Source organism: Hemicordylus capensis, chromosome 4 (assembly GCF_027244095.1).
Source record: "Hemicordylus capensis ecotype Gifberg chromosome 4, rHemCap1.1.pri, whole genome shotgun sequence".
Lineage (NCBI taxonomy): Eukaryota > Metazoa > Chordata > Lepidosauria > Squamata > Cordylidae > Hemicordylus > Hemicordylus capensis.
In genome coordinates this window covers 76,735,749-76,756,754 of record NC_069660.1, presented here as the reverse complement: position 1 = coordinate 76,756,754, position 21,006 = coordinate 76,735,749, and the positions used below count along the sequence as shown (strand labels likewise).

Genomic DNA, 21,006 nt, shown 5'->3' with positions numbered 1-21,006 from the left:
AGGATGAGAAATACTCCTTTCTGAAACTATAGAGTAGCTTCTGCCCATCAGTGTAAAGAATACTGAGCTAGATGGACCAATGATCTGACAGCATAAGGCAGCTTCCTACATTCATAGTAATGGATCAGGTATGTACCATCTCCCAGGCTTTGCCCTAAAACCCCATAATATGATGTAAGGAGTTACCTGGGTATAGTGACCGCACATCTGTCCTTCCTCACATTCTGATGTAGTCATATTATAATACTGGTATTCATCGTACCAGATATCCACTCCTTCCTTTATATTCAGGTCACCAGACATGAAAACAAGGTTCTCGCCTCGCCAGCCCCGCTCCTTGTTGTGCTCCCAGATGCATTTTTCTGCGTAGTCTTTGGCCAAAGCTTCCAGTTCTGGATCCCAGCTCTAAAATCAGTAGAAACCAAGATGTCATCATCACACAGAAGCCCTTTCCAGAGAAACTATGGAGGTGAATATTACCCATTGAAAATGGGTCAGAGTCTCTGGCCTGCCAAGCAATGTGCAAACCTTGTGTTTTGCCTATGATGATAGCTGTCATAAGAAAGAATAATGGAACTTGGGAAGTTAGATAGCTTTTCCAGCTTCAGCTGTAAATCATTAGCAGTTTGTACTGAAGATATTACCCGTCTCGATTAGCTATCACTGGACCCTGATCTCCCAACTCACTCAGAGACCTCTGGAAGGCCCAGGCCATTTCTAGGCACAACTTTAAATCATTTAGGGCTGTTGAAGAACAATGGGCCCTGGGCCCTGAACCCCCTTTGCTGCCTTTGCTGAACCCCCTTTGCTGCCTTTGCTAAACCTGAACCCCCTTTGCTGCCTTTGCTGAACCCCCTTTGCTGCCTTTGCTAATTCTAGCCAAAGCCAAATCTGTCTGCAAATCAGATTATTTATCTTGCCTTTTGTGCCTTTTGTGCCTTTTGTTGAGCTAACAACATCAAAAACCAAATCAAGCTAGTGCAAAATGTGGCAGCCGGGTTGTTCTCATGGGCCACCCAGATTGATATCACCCCTACACTGAAACTGCTGCACCGGCTGCCAATTTGTTTCCAAATCCAATTCAAGATGCTGGCATTCGGCTGACATGACGTGTACTCTAGCAGTGCCAGAATGCAGCAGAGCTGGAAGGCAGCCCCAACACTGGAGAAAACCACTGGAGATTGTGTGGTTGTACAATCAGCGTTACTGTTGTTTCTCTCAATTATAGCTCATGGGAGAAACAGCAGTAACACTGATTGGGCAAGAACTGCCAGCTCGCTGCAGCCTCCAACATGGCGTGTTCTGGCTCTATTAGAGTGTGCATCATGTCAACCATTACCTTTAAAGACCTTAACAATCTGGGTCCTATGTTTCTGAACATCCACCTGCTCTAGGGTGGTTTCAGCCAGGCTTGATGTTGAACTGGCTCAGCTCGACAGGTTCAGGGTTGAACTGGACCAGGTGGGGTCATGTAAATGGCCTCTGCTCATGTGCAGAGGTCACTAAAATGGCCACTGAGCATGCACAGAGGTCCAAACTGGGCTGGCGGTGGCCCGGGCTACTCTGGAGGAGGCCAGAGAGGGTTGGGGGAGCCTCCAGCACACCCACTGCCCCCCTGCTGCTGCTGCTGCTGCCACAACAAATGGGACTTGTAAGCAGTAAAAAAAAAACCTCCCCTCCCGTCGCCTCTAGAGTTATGGAACACCTCTCCCTTTTTACTGGTAAAGGCGAATCCACAGGATTCCCCTTTACCAGTTGAGCTCTGAACTGGTCCCAACTGGTCCGGCAGTCGAACAGGACCAGGTCTGGTTCAATCAGAAGCAAAACCGAGCTGGGTTGGGTCAGTTCAAATCTGGTTCAGATGCGAACCAAACCAGCTGGGCCGGTTTTGTGCACATCTCTAACCTTCTCCCCTTCCCACCTTACAAGATCATCTAAAGTGGGTGTTCTGCATGCCGACACCTGGCAAGTCCTGTTAGAAGTGAATTTTAAAGCATTGCTTGTAGCGCCACAGTAACCTCTTTTGGCCACTAGAGGCATGAGGAGTTATGTTAATTGGTCTCTCTTGGTCAGTTAAGAATCAGAACTGTTCTGCTGTTATTGGTAGGGGTGTGAACAGAACTGTTCTGGGCGGTTCAGTTCAAGTCTGAACCAGACTCGAAACGAGCTGCCCAGTCTGTGTACTGGTTCTACCAAATTGCCCAGCTGTTCGGTTCATTCCTAGAACTGGGTTGACCCTGGTTCTAATGTTTGTAAAGAGGAATCCAGTAAGGATTCCCCTTTACAGACACTGGGGAACCCTATGAAGTTTAAAAGGGGGCAGGATGGGCGAGAGATTACCTTACCTATCATGGCAGCAGCATGGCTCGTTAGGGTCAGTGGTGGGCTGGCAGCAGTACCTTTAGGCCCTGCCGGTGCTCCCCCCATCATCTTGGGCTAAAGGGGACCCACTTCAGGTATTCATACATGATGGAGGCCATTTGCCTCACCACACAAATGGCCTGCTTCCATGGTGCTGCAAATGGCCTCTGGACATGCGTGTTCACTCTAATGGCCTCTGCACTTTCACGGAGGTCCGAACCAGGCCTCCACCGGCCCGAGATGATGAGGGAGTGCCAGTGGTGTCTAGGAGAGTTGCCGCTGCCTTTCCACCACCCCAGGAGCTGTGCCACGGCTATGGTAGGTAAGGTAACCTATTGCCCACCCGTCAAACCAGGCTGGTTCGATTCAAGCCCTGGTTCAAGTTGAATTGGTTTGCACACCCCTAGTTGTTGAAGACTAGGGCCTGTTTAGGTATGTTGTTCAATGCCTCTCTTTCAATATGTGATGTTTTAGTTTCTTAATAAATCTTTGTTTTTTGAACTCAGCCCAGTGTCTCCATATAATCCCTTGGGCTGAACATCTTTACCACCAGAGCACACTCTGCTGTGTGAGGGTTTTAATATTTCTCCTCACACCTCTAAGTCCTAGTTGTCATGCACATGGGACAGGGCCTTCTAAGTCATTGTCACCAGGCAGTGGGTGGTTCATTGCTGGTCTTCTGTCAAATCCCTGCATGTTCCCTTTTTCAGGAAGGTTTTTGGGTAGGATGGGACAATGTGGACCTCAGCTCTTATGGGACATGTTTTTCTTTTTGTCCAATTGTCAGACTATGTTTGCTTCTCAGTTGTTTTAATTATGCTTTTATTGTATATTTGGGGTTTTTTTGTTACTACCAATTTATTAAACATTCATTTTCAGCATTCAGCATTCAAAATAATCAATGTGCCAGAAAACAATAGCAATTGTACCCCCACTCCTAAAAAGCTCCACGTTGGTATATTATATAAAAACGCAATCTTGAGAGAAGTTGTATTAAGCTGGGAGGGTGTGGGTTAATCCATGTATTATTAATATACATATATATAATTAAAAACATAAATCCTAATATGATTAAACACACAGTAGAATAGCAACAAACCAGGAAGAAGCAATACAGCAGCTAGGTGGAGGGAAAATCCCTTCCATACTCAGAAGAACCCAAATATCTTCCAAAACAGCACAGCCTTTGCCTGATGTCAGTAGGCTAACAGTGAAAGGGCAGAATGAACTTTCCTCAGGAGGGCGTTGCAAAGCCTCAGTGAGTGTCACTGTGGAAAAGGCCTTCTCTCAGGTGATTTCCCCCACCAAACACTGAGGATTCCTGAAGCCGGACTTCTGAGGTCTTCTTCTTAACAGATTGATAGGTTCATATGAGAGGAGTTGGTCCTTCAGGTAAATGGATTAGCTACCCAGAATGCATTGTCAATGCAGATAGCGAAAATATTTCCAAAGCAGCTTCCTCTCCCCTCCCCTGCCCACCACCCCACACGCTACTGCTGAAACTCACTACTGAGGCTGAGGGGGCATAAGATGTCTGCCCAAAGGGTACACCACCCTTAATTTATATAAAAATATACACATTTGAAATAACAAACATGGCATTTTTTAAAAAGGAGGCACGAAATTCAAACCAAGTTGGTTTCAAACCAAAAGCCAGCCGTTATGCAGAACGTGTGGTAAAATTCTGAGCTAACCACTCCAGTCTAAAGGTGGAATATTGAAATTTTTTTAATTCACTCCCACGTAAATAAGCCCTCCCTGTGTGTAGGTAGTACATCAGCAAGAAGGGTTTTGTGTCCATCTCCCTGAGGAATTAGTTTACTGCATCCTTGAGGGTTGTGGTTTTTGTTTTATTTTGCTTTGTTTTTAATGTGGCCGAGAGGGCTTGGGCTACAGACCAACATTTTCACAGTCCACCATCTAATTTGTTATAATACGTAGAATGGTTCTGACGCCAATAGCAGAATTTGGTATAAAACCCCCTCCCCCTTCCAACCATGCTATGAGGAATGGGTAGTAAATATGCAGAACTCCTCCCTGCTGTGAAGAGAAAGACATGCCCAGTTTAACAGCTGTGCTAGGCAAGAGCCAGTACAAACATCTGGAAAGCCTGTTAGTTAACAGAGACCAACAGCTGCTTGCCAAGAGATCCTTCCAGTGCAGTGATAGACAGTTCCTGCTTATCCAGCTGTGCTCAGTCTGTAGGCTACTTTAACACAGCAGTTGCTAAGCAGGAAGAAAGGAGAACTTGGGGAGTGTTCCAGGGACGATGTGGTAGAAACTCAGGTTGGTTTCTTAAAAGAAGCTTTTAATGCCCCTGAGCTTCATCCAAAACAGCCAAGCAAAGGCACAGAGCCGTGACAGGTCTGGAGGTGCACATTCCACATGCTAAAACTGCCTGCAGTTAGTCAGTGGGCCACTTGCAATATGGCGTCATGTCATTTATTTAGACAAAAGAAGAACGTTGCTCTAATGGAGGCACATGCAATGGTCACATGCAATAGGATACTCAGCATTCATCTAGTTGTTATTCCTGCCACAGGATCAACATCCCTGTGGTGAATTTCCCATCCCATCCTAGCCATATCATTTTGTAGACCTCACCACAGTGAATCCCCCCTCTTTTTCCTACACAGTAGACAAGATTCACATATGGTAAGCTCTACAAAACCATAATAATAGAGGGTAGGAAACTCCACACAAGAATGATGATCTCCACAGCAAGTGTAATGGTCCATTCACTTCTCAATAGACTTGTATAGCAATGTGGTGGTGGTGGTGGTGGTGTGTGTGTGTTTCAGCATGGCAATTGAAATTGTTGGTTGACATCCTGACTAAGGGAGTGCTGGTGCTGTATGAGAAGTGGCGGCACTCCTGATGTCTTCCTGTCATACGCTGTATTGGGCCTTGCATGGAGCAGAGGGTTTCAGCAACCTCCCTTTCCCCCAGAAGTCCTCAATGCCATACAAAAATATGTCCCTGAGACCTGCACAACCCTCGGGGATGTATTTCTGTGTGGCACAGAGCACTTCCAGAGGAAGGGGAGATCATTGAAACATACACACACACACACACTGCCTGTGCACAATCACTACTGCTGAGTGAGACAAAGCCAGTGGGAGCACCACCACTTCTCATATAGCACTGCTGTTTCCTGAGTCTGAATGTCAGCCACAAGGGCCATTCACATGACCTACCGGGTGGGTGGGTGGGTGAGCAGGAGGAAGCCTTCCCAAACTTTGCCTTTCCCCTAGATGATCCTCGTTAGCCTGGTGGGAGCATGCTGTGCTCCATGCATCACGGAGCAGCACAAATTGCTCTGCGGCCAGGACTCATTGTCCCAGCCTCCAATCCCACAGTGTGCCCTGTGCTAAGCACAGTGCATTGGGGGACTCATCCAGGGGATGGGCACTCTAAGCACCGACTCTGTATGAGTGTAAGCTGCTGACACACAATCCCAGAGCTGCGGTTAAGGGCACATTTGCGCCCTTAACCTCGGCTTTGAGCCGGGCTGTGGCACTGGGTTTAGTGCCGCAGCACTGCTGGGATCCATGCAAATCCCAGCAGTTCTCATGGGCAGCCAAGCCCTAGGCCTGGCTGCTAGTGAGAACAGCCTCAATATATATATTTATGTATATCGTGGCTGACATACTGCACAAAAGTGCACAAGTGTGCAAGTGTGTTCTTGTACAAATGTCCCAAACTGCAAAAACACAGTTGTACACTGGATAGCCATTATTTCCAGTGTTGTCAGTCATAAACTCTGTGCAATTTTGTGCTTTGGCGCACCTACACTTATTTTCTTAAATCGCAGCTGGAATTGCACACTATGTCAGCCAGTGTAATCAATGTACATGATGCCTTACCTAGTTTCTTAAGTAAAAGGGGCAAAGAGGGCAGCCAAAGACCCCCAAAGACAATCCTCTATACATCAAGGATTGTCCACCTACCCCCAGAAAGCCTTCTGCTGACCTGTTATTCTCAGACCTTCCCATTAGGCCCAAACCAGCCAAGGAAGAGAGGAAGGAGGGATTCTCTAAGCAGCAGCCATTCATCTCTTCTCAGCTGCTCCAGGAGCTTTTTCAGATGGCGAATAGTGGTAACAGAAACCACTAAAATATCTAGCCACCGGTCACTGCCCATATCACTACACTAGTGGATCCCAGAGGTTCATCAGAGAATCCATCCTTAGAGCTATTGAATATTTGGTGTCCATTTATTTGTCAACTGGTTAAGAAATTGTTTAAAGAGATTAAACAGATTAAGCAGCTATCGGATAAGCATGCCTTCTTACTAATGATGTTAGCCCCCTTCAGTCTCTTAATGTGTGAGGGGAAAATGGGAGTAAGCTGGCTTGCCACACCCTCCCTGGAGCTAGCCTGACCCTCCTTGGTGCCTCACCCTCCTTGTCTACAAAGCCAAGTGCTGAACATGAGGAGCCTTCATCCACACAATTTAGAAACCTGACCATAACTCAGTTTAAATTAAGGAATGACCAGGGACTAGCAGTGATAGAGAGAGATTTGTTGAAATTCTTTTGGTAGTTGCTTTGGGGTTATGTGTGGTTAAATTTTCAGTGAAAGCATAGATCCCAGGACTGCAATGGGAAAACATTTCCGCATGGGGTCAGCGATACAGCACATGCCTCATATCACTCCTGTGATTTCCCCATTGTCAGGGACAGACCACCATCTGGTTAAGGTTGGAGACACAATCACATCCACAGGGGTGAGGGGCCTATTAGAATGGTTTGCCCGAAAAGGTTTTTGGATCCAACAGGATTCCAAGAAGCCTTGGAAGGATTTAATGTTGGCTTTGCGGGTTATCCTGTTGATGCCTGGTGGAGAATTGGAACAATCAACTCACCAGGGACTTTTACACACAGCAGGCTTTACTGCGAGTTTACTGGGAGGCTTTATTGCTAACTCGAAGTTGTCCCAAAAAAATGACACAAATCGTGGATTTTTTTTACTCTTGGCTATAAATTGGGCTACACTCTTAACGCACTGTGAAAAACCTGAATTGTGTGTGAACTGCCCCCCAGTAACTCGCAGGGCCTTTGGGGTAAATCTGACTGATATGTGAATGCATTCCCTCCATTCTGGAGGAGATGCGAATTAAAGAGCTTTAAAATCAAAATGTGAACTTTTGTATGGCATCCCTTAGGGCTCCGTACTGTCTCCAATGCTTTTTAACATGTCATCTACATGAAACCTCTGGGAGGGATCATCAGGAGATTTGGTGCAGGAGGTTATCAGTATGCTGATGACACCCAAATCTAATTCTCCATCTCAGCATAATCAGGAGAAGGCATAACCTCCTTAAATGCCTGCCTGGAGGCGGTAATGGACTGGATGAGGGATAACAAACTGAGACAGAATCCAAATAATCCAGGTACTTATTGTGCAGGGTCGGAACTCGGGAGACAATTTTAATCTGCCCATTCTGGATAGGGTCACACTTCCCTAGAAGGAACAGGTGTGCAGTCTGGGAGTGCTTCTGGATCCACACCTGTAACAAACAACATTGTCCTGATGTCTCAATTGAGGCGGTGGCCAGAGGTGCTTTCTATCAGTTTCAGCTGATACACCAGTTGTAGCCATTTCTTGAGATGAACAACCTCAGAACAATGGTACATCTGCTGGTAACCTCCAGACTTGATTACTGCAATGCATTCTAGGTGAGGATGCCTTTGCATGTAGTCTGGAAACTGCAGTTGATTCAGAATGCAGCAGCCAGGTTGGTCTCTGGGCCATCTCGAAGAGAACATATTATTCCTATATTAAAAGAGTTACACTAGCTACCAATAAATTTATGGGCAAAACAGAAGGTGCTAGTTATAACCTATATTGCCCTAAACAGCTTAGGCCCTGTGTATTTAAGAAAACATCTTCTTCACCATGAGCTCAATCACCCATTGAGATCATCTGGAAAGGTCCGTCTGCCATTGCCACCAGCCTGTCTGGTGGCAACACAAGGACAGGCCTTCTCTGTTGCTGCCCTGAGACTCTGGAATGTACTCCCTGTCGAGATAAGAGCCTCTCCATCTCTGACAAATTTTTAAAAGTCCCTAAAGATTTATTTTTTCACCCAAGCTTCTTAATTTAACTGTGTTTTAAATTGTTTTAAGGTTTTTACTTTTGTGTTTTAACTTCTTTTAAATCACCCAGAGACATAGGTTTGAGGAGATATACATGTTTGTTTGATTGATAGATTGATAGAAAGATAAATAAAATGAGTGAATGAATGAATGAATGAATGAATGAATAAAATTTATTTCATGTTTACAAATATAATATTAACTACATTGTATAATATAGCATATTTTGTAACCTAGGAGCCTCATGTTTAAATATCCACTTGGCCATAAAACTCACTGGGTGATTTTGGGCGAATTACACAATCTCATCCTAGACTACCTCACAGGGCAGTTGTAGGAATAAAATGAGGGGAAGAGAACTATACTAGTCTTCTTGGAACTAGGGATTCAAACCAGGTTCAAACCGGGAGGGGGGGATCAGTTTTGGTTTTGCTTGAATCCCCCCAGTTTGGTTCGAACCTATTTGAACTGGTTTGAACCTCCCAAAGTGGGTGGTGTGGTAGTGGGCACCCATGGGTGCCTACCACCCAACCCCCAAAGCAATCGGACATTTGTACAATTTTCAAACTAATTTTTTTGGGGGAAATTCACATAGGGTATAATGGGACTTGAACCAGACCATTATTCCCTGTTGTGGAGCACCTATGAGTGCCGACTACCACCCAAACCCCAAAGCAATCAGACACTCCTACAATTTTTTTATGAATTTTTGAAATATTTTTAATTATTTTTCTCATAGAGTATAATGGGACTCGAACCAGCCCATTATTCATTATTTTGGAGTGCCTAGGGGCAAAAAAGTGGGGTGCCTACCACCCACCAAGCCCCAAGGCAATTGGACACTCCTCTGGTTATTGGTGAATTTTTAAAGTATTTTTGAATTCCCCATAGGGAATAATGGGGATTTCAGCAAATATATAGCTTCACGTTGAGGGGACTGAGGTGTCCCAGAGTGGGGTGGGGTGGGTGGTAGTGCCCATAGGGGAAGGAAGCTACCAGAATTATTTCAAAGGAATTGGGCAAAGGGCTGATTTTTAATTGATTTTTAAAGTTTAAGCATCTTTAAGCTTTTCCCCCATAGAGAATAATGGAGTTCTCAGCAGCCCTTTAACTTCACTTGGGGGGCACCGAGGGTGTCCCAGAGTGGGTAGTTGTGCAGTGCACTTAGGGTGCCAACCGCCCCCATACCCACAAACCCCTGGGGTATTTGGTTTTGTTGTTCCTGAGGTGTTGAGAGTGTAGATTCTCTGGTAGCTATTGAAAATCTCATAGGCTAGGCTACCAGAGGACCCCCCCCATCCACACACACACACACACACACACACACACCATCGAGGTCTCTAGGGAGGGGCATTTCCCATAGGGAACAATGGGGATTTGGGGCAGCCCCGAACCCCACCTGGGGGTGGTGTCAGGGCACCCCCAAAGTGGCTCAGGGGGCATGGTAGGGATGGCCTCTAATATCCCCAGCAAACCCCAAGTGGATAGGATTTATGGATCTGGAGATATAGAATTTTAAAGGTAATATTTTGGACTCAATAGAAATGCAAGGTGTACTAGTTTCCCTTAATTGTTGGCCTCAGGTCAGTCATCAACCAATTTAGGTCAGTAGGTCAAAGTGCAGGCAATTCTTTTCTACTGAGTTAGGGTTCACCAACTTTGTTGTATGTTTGTCACTTTGTCACTTTGTTCACCAGCTAGGTGTATGTTGGGGGTGCCCTGTGGGAGGGGGCAAGGGTTGCTGTGGTGGACTCCCAGACTGTGGCAGCCAAGGACATTTGTCCCTCTCATCCAGTGGTGGCTATGCCCTGATCCAAATGTTAATAATATTTTAGTAACACAAGTAGGTTTGCCATGACAGTTATAAAAGTTTGGTTATTTCGGTCAGGAAGAATATCTAATGGTGAACTACCATAAAACTAAGGCTGTTTCCACACTTGCCATTTTCTCTGAAACTGACATCATTTTTTCACTCAGATATCAGAGTCGAGGTAACTATGCTGCCAAATTGTTGCAACTAATGCTTTCTGCGTTGACTGCCTGTGGGTTTTTTTAAGACCTGATTTGTGCTGGTGATGTGGTTTTTATGTTCCAGTATCCTTCCAGATCAGTAAAAAGCTCTGTATAGAACACATTTTGCTGGTTCTTAAACACCTTCACTAGTTGCTGGTCCATTTCTGAGCACAAAATGCTGATTTTAACTTCTAAAGACTTAGGACTCGAGTATCTTAAGAACTGTCTACTCCTGTCCAAATGCTAAGATAATTGCCTAACCTGAAGGGCACCAGAGAAGGCCTCTGGGTTGCCCCTGAGGTTAGGTGAGTGGCAGCCTGGGAAAGCACTTTCTCTGCTGTGGTGCCAGAACAGCTAAACTGGCAGTGAATTCTGTATTGTTTTGGCAATAAGTGCATATCTTTTTGTTTACTCAGGCTTTTCAGTGTCTGCTTTAGATTAGTTTTATTTGTTTGCTGCTGATTTTCTTTTTGTTCTATTGTTTTCAGTATTATTTTAAATTGCTTTTCATCTTGGATTGTAAACTGCCCTGGGAGTTGTACAACTGAGGGGTGGGGTAGCAAATATTTTAAATACATAAATTAATAACCAAGGAATTCAACATGCAGAAAAGTAATTCAGTTTGCACTCTTGTAGCACACACTAAAAAATAAACAAAGACATTTTGCTAGGCCCAGGAAAAGCTCCTAAGAATGAACGAAACTTGTAATTATTTCTGAAATGGCATAGACAGGCCTTGTTAATTTACCTTTGCCCTTTTCTTTCTGGACATTTAAAAAAAGATTTTACAAACTAAAAGTGATCATCTAACAAAAATATTCAACTTGTTACTAAAATCAGCCTCCTTACTGAAGGATTGGATGGTAGCCATGTAACACCAGTTTTAAAAAATGGTTCTGGGGGAGCCAGGAAATTGCAGGCCAGTTAGCTTAACTTCTCCCATAGATAAACTGGTGGAAAGCATTACTGAACATATAGAAGAACAAGCCTTGCTGAGGAAAGCAAGGCATAACTTCTGTAAAAGGAAGTTCACATTAATGACTGCAAATCTTGATTTCACAAATATCCAGTCTCCTCAGGGTAACATCAGAAGTATGGCCGAATCAGGGGCGTAGCTAGGGAAGAGGGGACCCATGTTCACCCCCTCTCTGCCGGCCCCTCAGAGTGAGGGAGATAATAAAGAAAAGGGAGGGGTGGAGCTGGGGCCCCCTCAGGAACCTTCAAACCCTTTTGCTCAATTATAGCTACACCCCTGGGCCGAATGCTTGCATGTATGCCTGAGGGCAGTATGTTTGCCTCAGGAATAACTCCTGAAGAAGTTCCAAGCAGTATCAGACCAATGGCTGACAGCATGCAGAACAGCAGTCTCGAATCACTTGTTCTCTTTTCCCTCAGATGTTCAGTCTTTTCCCCACAATGACACGAAGGGCTTGCACAACTCAAATAACCTGGCGGGCCAAAACCAACCATGACTTGGTTCATGGGGGCCGAGGTCAATTCTTAGGGTGCTGATTATTAGAGTAACACTTAATATCAATCAATCAATCAACCAACCAACCAAATTAAAGTGAAATGAATTAAAAATGAATTAAAAATGAATTTAATCAATATTTAACTTTTGGTGTTCTGGCAGGCCAAGGTTGATTAAATTAATATGAAATAAGTTGAATTAAAATTCATTCTAATAATATAAATATTATACAATCTGTACAAAATACACAATAAAATGCATTGTTCTTCCTTTCCACTTCTGCCAAATCATCACACATAACATGGAACATTTATGGGGGGGGGGAGTGAGAAGCAATTATCATAATTTTGGAAAAGAAGGGAGAAGGGGAAAGAAAGATGGAAAGGATGCAGCAGGAGGCTTGGAGAGAGAGAGAGAGAGAGAAGCAGTCTTGGCAAGAGAGAGAGAGAGGAGCAGTCTTGGTGGGTGAGAGAGAGAGAAAAAATGAATGGAGCAATCTTGGTGAGAGAGAGTCCATCCCCCGTTGTTCCGGAGGTCCCCGTTCTCCTCCCGCCACTAACAACTTCCCCTCCCCATCCCACGGCAATGCTTTCTCTCCCCTCCAGGCTTCCTCCATCCCTCCCATTTTTGCCCACCCCCTCCACTGGACTCCCTCGTGGGGCCACTGGCCACTGCTGCCTCCTACCTCATCGCCGCCACCGCGCCCCCCCCCCCCCATTCCAGTCACCACGCAGCTGAGGAGATGCCCCTGGGGCTATTTCCCCTTCCTCCCCCTGCTGCTTAACCCCCCCACCCAAATTCCAGCTGCTGTGCAGCCGAGGAGATGGCCGCGGGGATGCGGGTGTCCTTCCCTCCCCTCCCCCACGATGGTGGCGGAGGCACACGGCGACAGAATTCAGAGAGATGCTCAGGCCTGCTATTTGGCCTGGCGTCGCTTTCCAACTGCGAGGCATGCCTGCACAGTTAAGAGACTTAAGTGCGCAGGCGTGCCTCGCAGTTGGGAAGCAGCGCCGGGCCAAATGGCAGGCCCGAGTGTCACTCTGATTTCTGCCGCTGTGTGTCGCTGCCGCCGTGGGGGAGGGTAAGGAAGAACACCTGCACTCCCACAGACATCTCCTCGGCCACACAGCAGCTGGAATTTGGGGGGGATTTTTTTTTAAGCAGCAGGGGGAGGAATGGGAAATAGCCCCGGGGACCAGGAAAAAAGGCCTCACGGGCCACATGTTGTGCAGGCCTGAATAAATAAACGTCCATAGTGTGCCAATTTTAATCTGGCTGCTAATACTGTATAAAGAAAGCATATTTGCATAATTACCTTACCTTACCTTGAGCAATATATTATACGATTGTATTTTGGCACACAAAAAATGCTGGTCTGATAGAGTGTTGAACTAGGATTGGGGAGATCTGGGTTCTAATCCTCATTCAACCATGTAGCGGACAGGGGATCTTGGGTCAGCTACCACAGTCACCATCTCTTAGCCTAACCCTGCCACAACAGCACTGTTGTGAGGATAAAAAGGAGTAATATATTTACATTGAAGAAGTAATTCCTTGGAGGAAAGGAATTTGGGGGACAGAAATATGAATATTAAGAAGTAACTGACTGCACTCTATAAAGAGGTTTTTGGGTTGAAAACCTTTTCTGAGCTGTTTTCTAGAGAAATTTCATGGATGAAATTTCTTATGGGTCTCATGAATGAAATTTCTTATGAAGAAACACAGAGTGATGACCACCAGCATGATCAATGAGGAATGTGTCTTTAGAAGCATCTCTTTGGTAAGTTAGATGTGGGAACAGGTTGGCAGGAAACTAGACCTAGCGAGACAAGGTCAAGGTGAAGTGTTATCCCTAATAGGCTAAGGCAAGAATAAAGTTCCTCACGTCATTCAGTTAGCTTGTTACAACTAAGAGCAGGTGCAAAAGACCAGACAGATTGCTTTCTTTGGCCCCGTACATTCTCTAACAACATTATATTGGTTTTTAAATCACTAACTGCCATGGCTTCTACTAAAGAATTGTGGAAATAGTAGTTTTGTGAAGGTGCTGAGCATTCTCTGGTAGAGCTCCCTAGCAAAACAGATTTGAGGGTTCTTTTGTGAGGAGAAGGTATTACTCTTAAACTAGTTTTAAGTCTGGCTTGGAATAATTCCCTTTCTCACAAAGGCTGCAATCCTAAGCATACTTATTTCTTTTAAATTTTTATGGTGACTAGAGAATAAATCCCCAGGGTCAGCCTGATCACATAGGTGAACTAAGTGGTTTCCTAGAGCTCCAAGCTTTAAGCGATGCCATACCTGAACCAAATGAGATGCAAGTGAATAGCCCTCCTGCCACCCCATCTGCTTGAAGTTGGTGTGTCCTCAGTAACACATCCTCAGCAGAAGGAGAGGGAGGGAACTAGGGACATAGCTAGGGGAGAGGGGGCCGTGTTCACCCTTCTCTCTAGTGACCCCTCAGAATGAGGGAGATAATGAAGAAAAGAGGGAAGGGTGGATCTGGGGGAGGGCCCTCAAGACTTGGGAGCCCCGGGTTCTTTGAACCCATCCACTCAATTATAGCTACACCCCTGGAGGGAACTATCCTGGGGAAGATTTGTCTCTGTGCCACTGTGGCTGAAATAGCTCACTCTTCCCTCCCTGCTCCTCACTCCCTGACTCAGTAGCATGCTGTTTGCTAAGGAATTGAGGTCTGGTCTCACCAGCTGCAGAAGCTGAGAGGAGTCCTCCAATCCTGAGCAACAGCATGCTAATGAGTGGAGATGGGAGAGCAAGCTGATTGTTGCTTAGCCACAGCGGTATGGCATGCCCCTTCTTCTGGCTGGCTGGACTTATTAGAAGAAATGGGATGTGCTTATTACCCTAACTGCTGGGGCACGGAGGTGTGGTCCCACTTGACCCCAGTGTGGATACAGCCCTGGGAAGAGGACAGGAGATAGGAGAAGAGGGTGAACAAAGCAGTAGGTGGGTGAGCATCACCTTACCGCTATGGAAAATTGTGTTGCAGGTAAAAAATGAAAATGATTAAAAGAAGGTCAACATGTACACTTTCATGAAAGAGGACAAATAACAGAGGAAGCAATTTCTCAATATTGGATGTTTTGGGGTGGGTCACCAGCTATACTTCACTTAGAATACCAAAAACCCTTGGGGCAGCCCTGGTAAATCCCACTATATTCAATAGGGCTTACTTCTGAGTAAACATGCATAGGATTACGCTGTCATTCAGAAGCCTTTCTTCATAATAGCAGCCTGGTAGCTTTAAAAGGACAGACGAAAGATGGTTCAAGCCATGAAACATGCCATTCTTCCCTTTCTGGTGCAAGGATTGCTCTCTCTATAAGCGCAGGGAGGGGTTGAAATTGCAAGGCCAACTTTGGTTTATTATTCCCTTTCTGTATGTAATGCAGTCAGGTTCCATATACAGGGATCCAACAGCTGTGTTTCTTATTCCATTAAAATATAGCTTGGCTAGCATAGCTCGATGTATATAAGAGTTTCCATGGCAACCGGTTCTGCTGACCCAAACAAAAGTGAAGAGTGTGACTTCAGAGGGGGAATTGGCAACAGCTGGAACTGACCATGGACCATGAATCCTGTGCTAAAAAAATAATCTTGCTGCACATGAAGGTAATCTTTTTAGGATCCGTATTTTGGCCTGGGGGGAAGAACATTTCCAATATGGCGCTTCCCCAGAATCAGTTTCAGTAGACAGGAAGAGATGCCTCTTGTAAAGGGGTTTGGCACTACTGCACCCCTTTAGGCTCGATGGTTGCCATCCACCCATGCTGATCATTCGTGTAAGTGTATCAGTTTATAAGTGGAACAAAGTAGGAGAGATGAGGCAGATGAGCAGACAGGGACAATAGCTCAGTAACACAGAGGAGGCACAGGCAGACGGAGCAGCTACTAGGAAATGCTTGTTATTACAGCATGGAGTAATAGGTGAATAATAAAGAGAGAAGCATTGCCGGTGTAATCTATGAGGAATTTGTTGTAGGCATATACGTTTTTAAAATGTGTCTGAGCCGGGGGAACGCGCGTGCACAAGTATGTGTCCTTTTAAGTGTCCGCATGCATGTAGAGTGTGAGATTTTATTTGGACTGGAGCAAGAAAAAAAGTGCGGCAAAAGCATTTTGTCTTCACCATGTCCTTCAGTTCTTGTAAGGACAATATAGCCTGGGGAGGAGGCAAAGAAGGTGGGGAGCCCAGAGGTTCATCTTCACTTTTTCTCCTAGGGCGCACTCCAACATTGCCACGCTCCTGGCTCAACACCAGCCCTGGTAGGCAGGGGCATAGCTAGGCGAGAGGGGGCCCGTGTTCAACCTTGGCCCCTCAGAGTGAGAGGAATAATGAAGAAAATAGGGAGGGGTGGAGCTGGGGGGCCCAGGTTCTTTGCACCCATCTGCTCATTTATAGCTACACCCCTGCTGGCAGGCCTGTCTATGAATCCAGCTAACTAGTCAGATCCCAAACAAAATGGGGTACTGTGAGCAGATTTGCTCCTCTTCTGACCTGAATCAGAAGCTGTCCAAACCGGGCTAAATTGGACCAAAACTGCTCTAAGTGCTCTGTTCCGTTCAGATCCAGGCTGGCACTTTGCCGGGGGTGTGGGGGTGGGGCAGGTTTAAAATGCAAAACCTCAGATTTAAACTGTCTTTACACAGAAACTCCTGCACCAGCAAATTGAATCACACCCCTCCCAAATCTTTCAGGCAGCTTCCAAATCAAATCTTTGTTCTGTGCACAGCTCTACCTTACCAAATTTGTCAGGATGTGGACAAATGCACTAGTGCAATAGTGAAAATTCAGCATTGATGATCAAAAATATATATTCAAGCCTTTCAGAAGGAAGGGAAGGAGGGAGGGAGGGGGAGGGTGTGTGTGGGGTGTGTGTGTGTGTATCAAAAACATACAAATATTAATATAGAAACAGTGAGGGATAAAAGTGAAATATCTCAAGCGTATAGTGCATGTCAAATCAGTTTCAAAGTGTGGCTTTTATGTAGAATTGTAATTTTTTTAACATTTATATCCTGCTCTTCCTCTGAAGAGCCCAAAGTGGTGTACGTGTTTATGTTTTTCCTCTCTCAACAACCCTGTGAGGTTGGTTAGCCGGAGAGTCACCCAAGGAGTTTTGTGGCTAAACAGAATTTGAACTTGAGTCTCCCCTGTCCAACACTCTAACCACTATACCACACTGGTGTATTGTTGTTACTACTATCATTAACAGTAAAGGTACCAAAGGTGAATTGTTCCTTAAGCTATCACATGGTACTATTGTTATGGAAGAAGATCAAGAATTCTTTTGTAAGGGATATTTTTGGTGAATTGCCAAGATGTCTACTTAGTGTTTCAACAGCCAGATATATAGATGTTTCTTGTTGAGAGATACCCAGAGGTCTGTTGGAATGAAAGGGCTATAAGGGCCAGAGATGACCCTTCCAGGCTATGAAATGTATGTGCATGAAGAAAATAGTGGCTAGCAATTTGTGAGAAATACGGAAAGCTTTGGCTGAAGCCCTTTGGGATGCAAGGGTGTGTCTCTCTGGGGGTATGGTGTCAGGTAAAAGAGTTTTGCCTTGCAGGGGTGCATATGTTGCTTGCGTCCACCTGATGCTGTGCTTGCATATTTGTAAATAAACCAAATATAATGAAAACATGATAAGCCTCCAGTGGGTCTGTCATTCAAAGGAAGCCAAACCAAGGTAGTGCCACCCCTGCCTTGCTGCTTGATGAAGTGGGGAGCGTGTAATAATATGAATGGAAGAAATTGCTATCCTAAGTTCTATGCAGCTACTGCATGTATGCCAAATGCATCTCCAGGTACAGCTGGGAGAGACTCTTGTCTGAAAACATGGAAAACTGCTACCAGTCAGTGCAGACCATACTGAGCTAAATGATGGTCCAATGATCTGACCAAAAGTAGCTTCCATGTTCCTATGAGTAATCATCATGGATCACCAAGTAATTTGTCAATGATGAGAGCTAAACTGGGAAGAGATCCCTGATTAAAAATAAATAATCATTTAAGATGCTTATATCCCACTGTTCTGCTCATAAAGCTGGGATCCAAAATGGGCGAGCACTGTCCAGTTAGCAGCTACTTGATAGTCTCTCGTCTGCTTTCACTACATTATCCCTCTTATCGACCATTAAAAAATGGCAGTGATACCAGTGAGGTGCTCTGGCTTCCATTGTAAGGGTAGGCAGGGAGCAAACCCCATAGAACCTTTTAGTGCTCCTGCATAAACATCTGAAGTGTGAAAAATTAAAAAGAAAGAAGATGGCAGTTAGATGTCCCGTCCCCCCCAAAAGCCATTTCAAAGGCGTAAAATTGCTTAGGAATCTTTCCACCCTAACACAGGATGAGTCAGTTGAACTAAATTAGTTTTTAAATTGATCTGAATTGGATAAACCTGTATGGGTTGCTATAACCTTAAAATAAAGGCTAATAGCCATTGCACCTCCACCCAAAGAGTAAAAGTGACGGAGCATTGGGAGTTATTGCAATTCTTTTACGATTCAATTTCTCCCATATTTTATAAAGAGTAAACAAAATTAAATACATCGTGATAAACAGAGATCAGCTTGGGGAGAGAAGTGGGAAAGGAATAAATCCACTTTGATATCTGGCACCACTGCTGCCTGAGTTGGGAGGTTATTACTTTAGATCTCAACAGGTATTTTAGGGATTGTGATGAGTTTTTGTTCTCTGGGGTTTTATGCAGATGATCACTGGAGAGAATAAATGGGTGACTTTACCTATAGCTCTTTGCTCCTCATTCCATTTCTGCATCAGTGACATGAAATCAGAACAATATAATGTAGGAGTGGGGTGAGGTCAGTAGCTTTGCTGCAGGAAAAGCCTCTTTGCTCATTTTGTTGGGAATGCAACCAAATGAGTGATGAGCATTCCATTACTACATAGAAGCAGTTCAAACCTTTCAAAGAAAATGGAAATATAGGAAACGTTTGGTCCACAGTGGGACATTGGTCAAGTCTGCCACTTTTATTTTCTGGATTTCATCAAAACAAACAAGGAAGCAATCAGTCTGGAGAAACTAAACACACACACACACACTTAGAACGGTAACAAAATGTGGGCAGGCATGGCTAGAGGTGGGTGTGTGAGTGTTGTGTACTTTGTCAGCGGTGATGTCACAGGCACAGTCCAATAGATGCTAGTGACAACTGCATAACAAGGTTACACACAAGATCTTAATAGCAAATTGAGCCACTCGCTGAAGTGGGAGGAACCAGGAATGCCAAATTGTGGTTTGAGTGCTGAGTTAGCAGCAAACAGTAGCACAGATAGCTGGTCTTGTGGTAGCAAGCATGAATTGTCTCCTTTGCTAAGCAGGGTCTACCCTGATTTGCATTTGGATGGGAGACTACATGTGTGAGCACTGTGAGATATTCCTCTTAGGGGATGGGGCTGCTCTGGGAAGAGTACCAGCACAGAAGGTTCTAAGTTCCCTCCATGGCATCTCCAAAATAGGGTTGAAAGAGACTCTTGCCTGCAGCCCTGGAGAAACTGCTGGCAGTCTGGGTAGACAATACTGAACTAGATGGACCAAGGGTCTGACTTGGTAGAAGGCAGCTTGCTATGTTCCTAACCTGGAGGGAAGAGGTCTGCTTTGTATCTCCTGTAACTGATGAGTTACAAATGTGCAGCTGTATCTAAAATACACAAACACTGTGCAAGCCCAATGATGCTCTACTAGAACTGGGATTCATGAAGATAAGGATGGGAGGGGAAAGAAGAAAAGCCATTTGCCCGATATTACAAAGCAGCTCAGCATCACAGCCAGGCACAGAGCTCTGGTAGCTAAGTTACACTCATTCTAAGTTAGAATGGATTTCAATCATTCTATTTCACTAAAGAAGGTAGGAACTTACGGGTGAATCTTAGATTCTAGTACAGTACTAAGACATCTCTAGAGCCCAAGTGGAAACTGATGCTCCGTGTTATAGTACAGCTTGTATACTAATAGATCATATTAGTTATAAGCAAGCACTTATCTGTCAAGTGCACCAGGAAGCACTACTAGGTAGTTTTACAGAGGTCATCTGTCTGTCTGCTGAATGCAGTTAGCTCTCAAAAGACTCTCCACATCCTTGACTCAGCAGATACAGACTCAAAAGAAGAGGAAGACTTTAAAAAGTTCACTCTTTAAAGCACAAAGGAAGTTGCTAAGACATTATCATAGCAAGGTGGCAATGGTTTTAAAACCCTCTGAATTCCCACACTCAGCAAGGCCCAGGACTACCCACAGCTCACTTACCATTTTCAGCATGTTGGCAGCCGAAGGGGAAACCTGAGAGCGATACTGATTATGCAGATCCACAATCAGCTTCTTCTGCTCATCTGTAAAGGACCAGCTCAGCTCCATCGCTGCAAGCAACAGGAGGAGGAGGAGGGGGAGGAGGCCTGAGCTCAGCATTGTGGCACTGTCTTGTAACAGCCCACGGGTCTGGCAGACAGCTTTAAATCTCTTCCCAGAATAAGGAACACCCAAAGCCCAAGATCGCAAGGAGGAAATTTATCTTTTTATTAGTATGCCTTTCAGAGCCATAGAAGGAACACACCCATCTCACATAGTATCACTGATAGAGGAAGAATAATGGTCCTTGAGGGACGGCCAGACAAGCCATGCCCTGTCTACAAAATCCATTGTGTGTGTGTATATGTGTGTGAGTGAAACGTAACATATATGTCAACTCTTTTCTTCAATAGGTTAAACTCAGTTTGGAGACTACGCTGCTGTAACCTGATGCTTAACAATCCACTAACCCTAAAATCCAGCCCACACACATTTATGCATTTGATCCCCCTTTACCCCACTTTCCTTCTCAAACATGTTACATGCAAACCAGACTCAAGATGCACATGAGGCTGTCTTCACCCATTAGCAAAATTGTGCTGGATGCAATGACTGTGCATGGTGATATGCCAGCAACACGGTGTAAATATCAGGACCAAAGCCCTTACCCAACTGGTTCAGCCCTGTGGTCCTTTCAGACCATGGTCTATAGACAGAGCTTAGGCTGGGTGAG

The 21,006-nt window shown here is 45.0% G+C and overlaps 1 protein-coding gene across 1 annotated transcript in view; it reads right to left on the bottom strand.

Annotated features, from left to right (window-relative positions):
- The window catches only part of PI16 (peptidase inhibitor 16), a 28,042-nt gene extending 7,649 nt beyond the window's left edge, over nt 1-20,393 (bottom strand). Inside the window, exons 1-2 of the mRNA XM_053243565.1 lie at nt 20,235-20,393; nt 187-405 (exon numbers count right to left, since the gene is read on the bottom strand). Of these exons, the coding sequence (XP_053099540.1) occupies nt 187-405; nt 20,235-20,393 (378 nt within the window). The remainder of the gene's footprint in view (nt 1-186; nt 406-20,234) is intronic.
- Nucleotides 20,394-21,006: the final 613 nt, after the last annotated feature.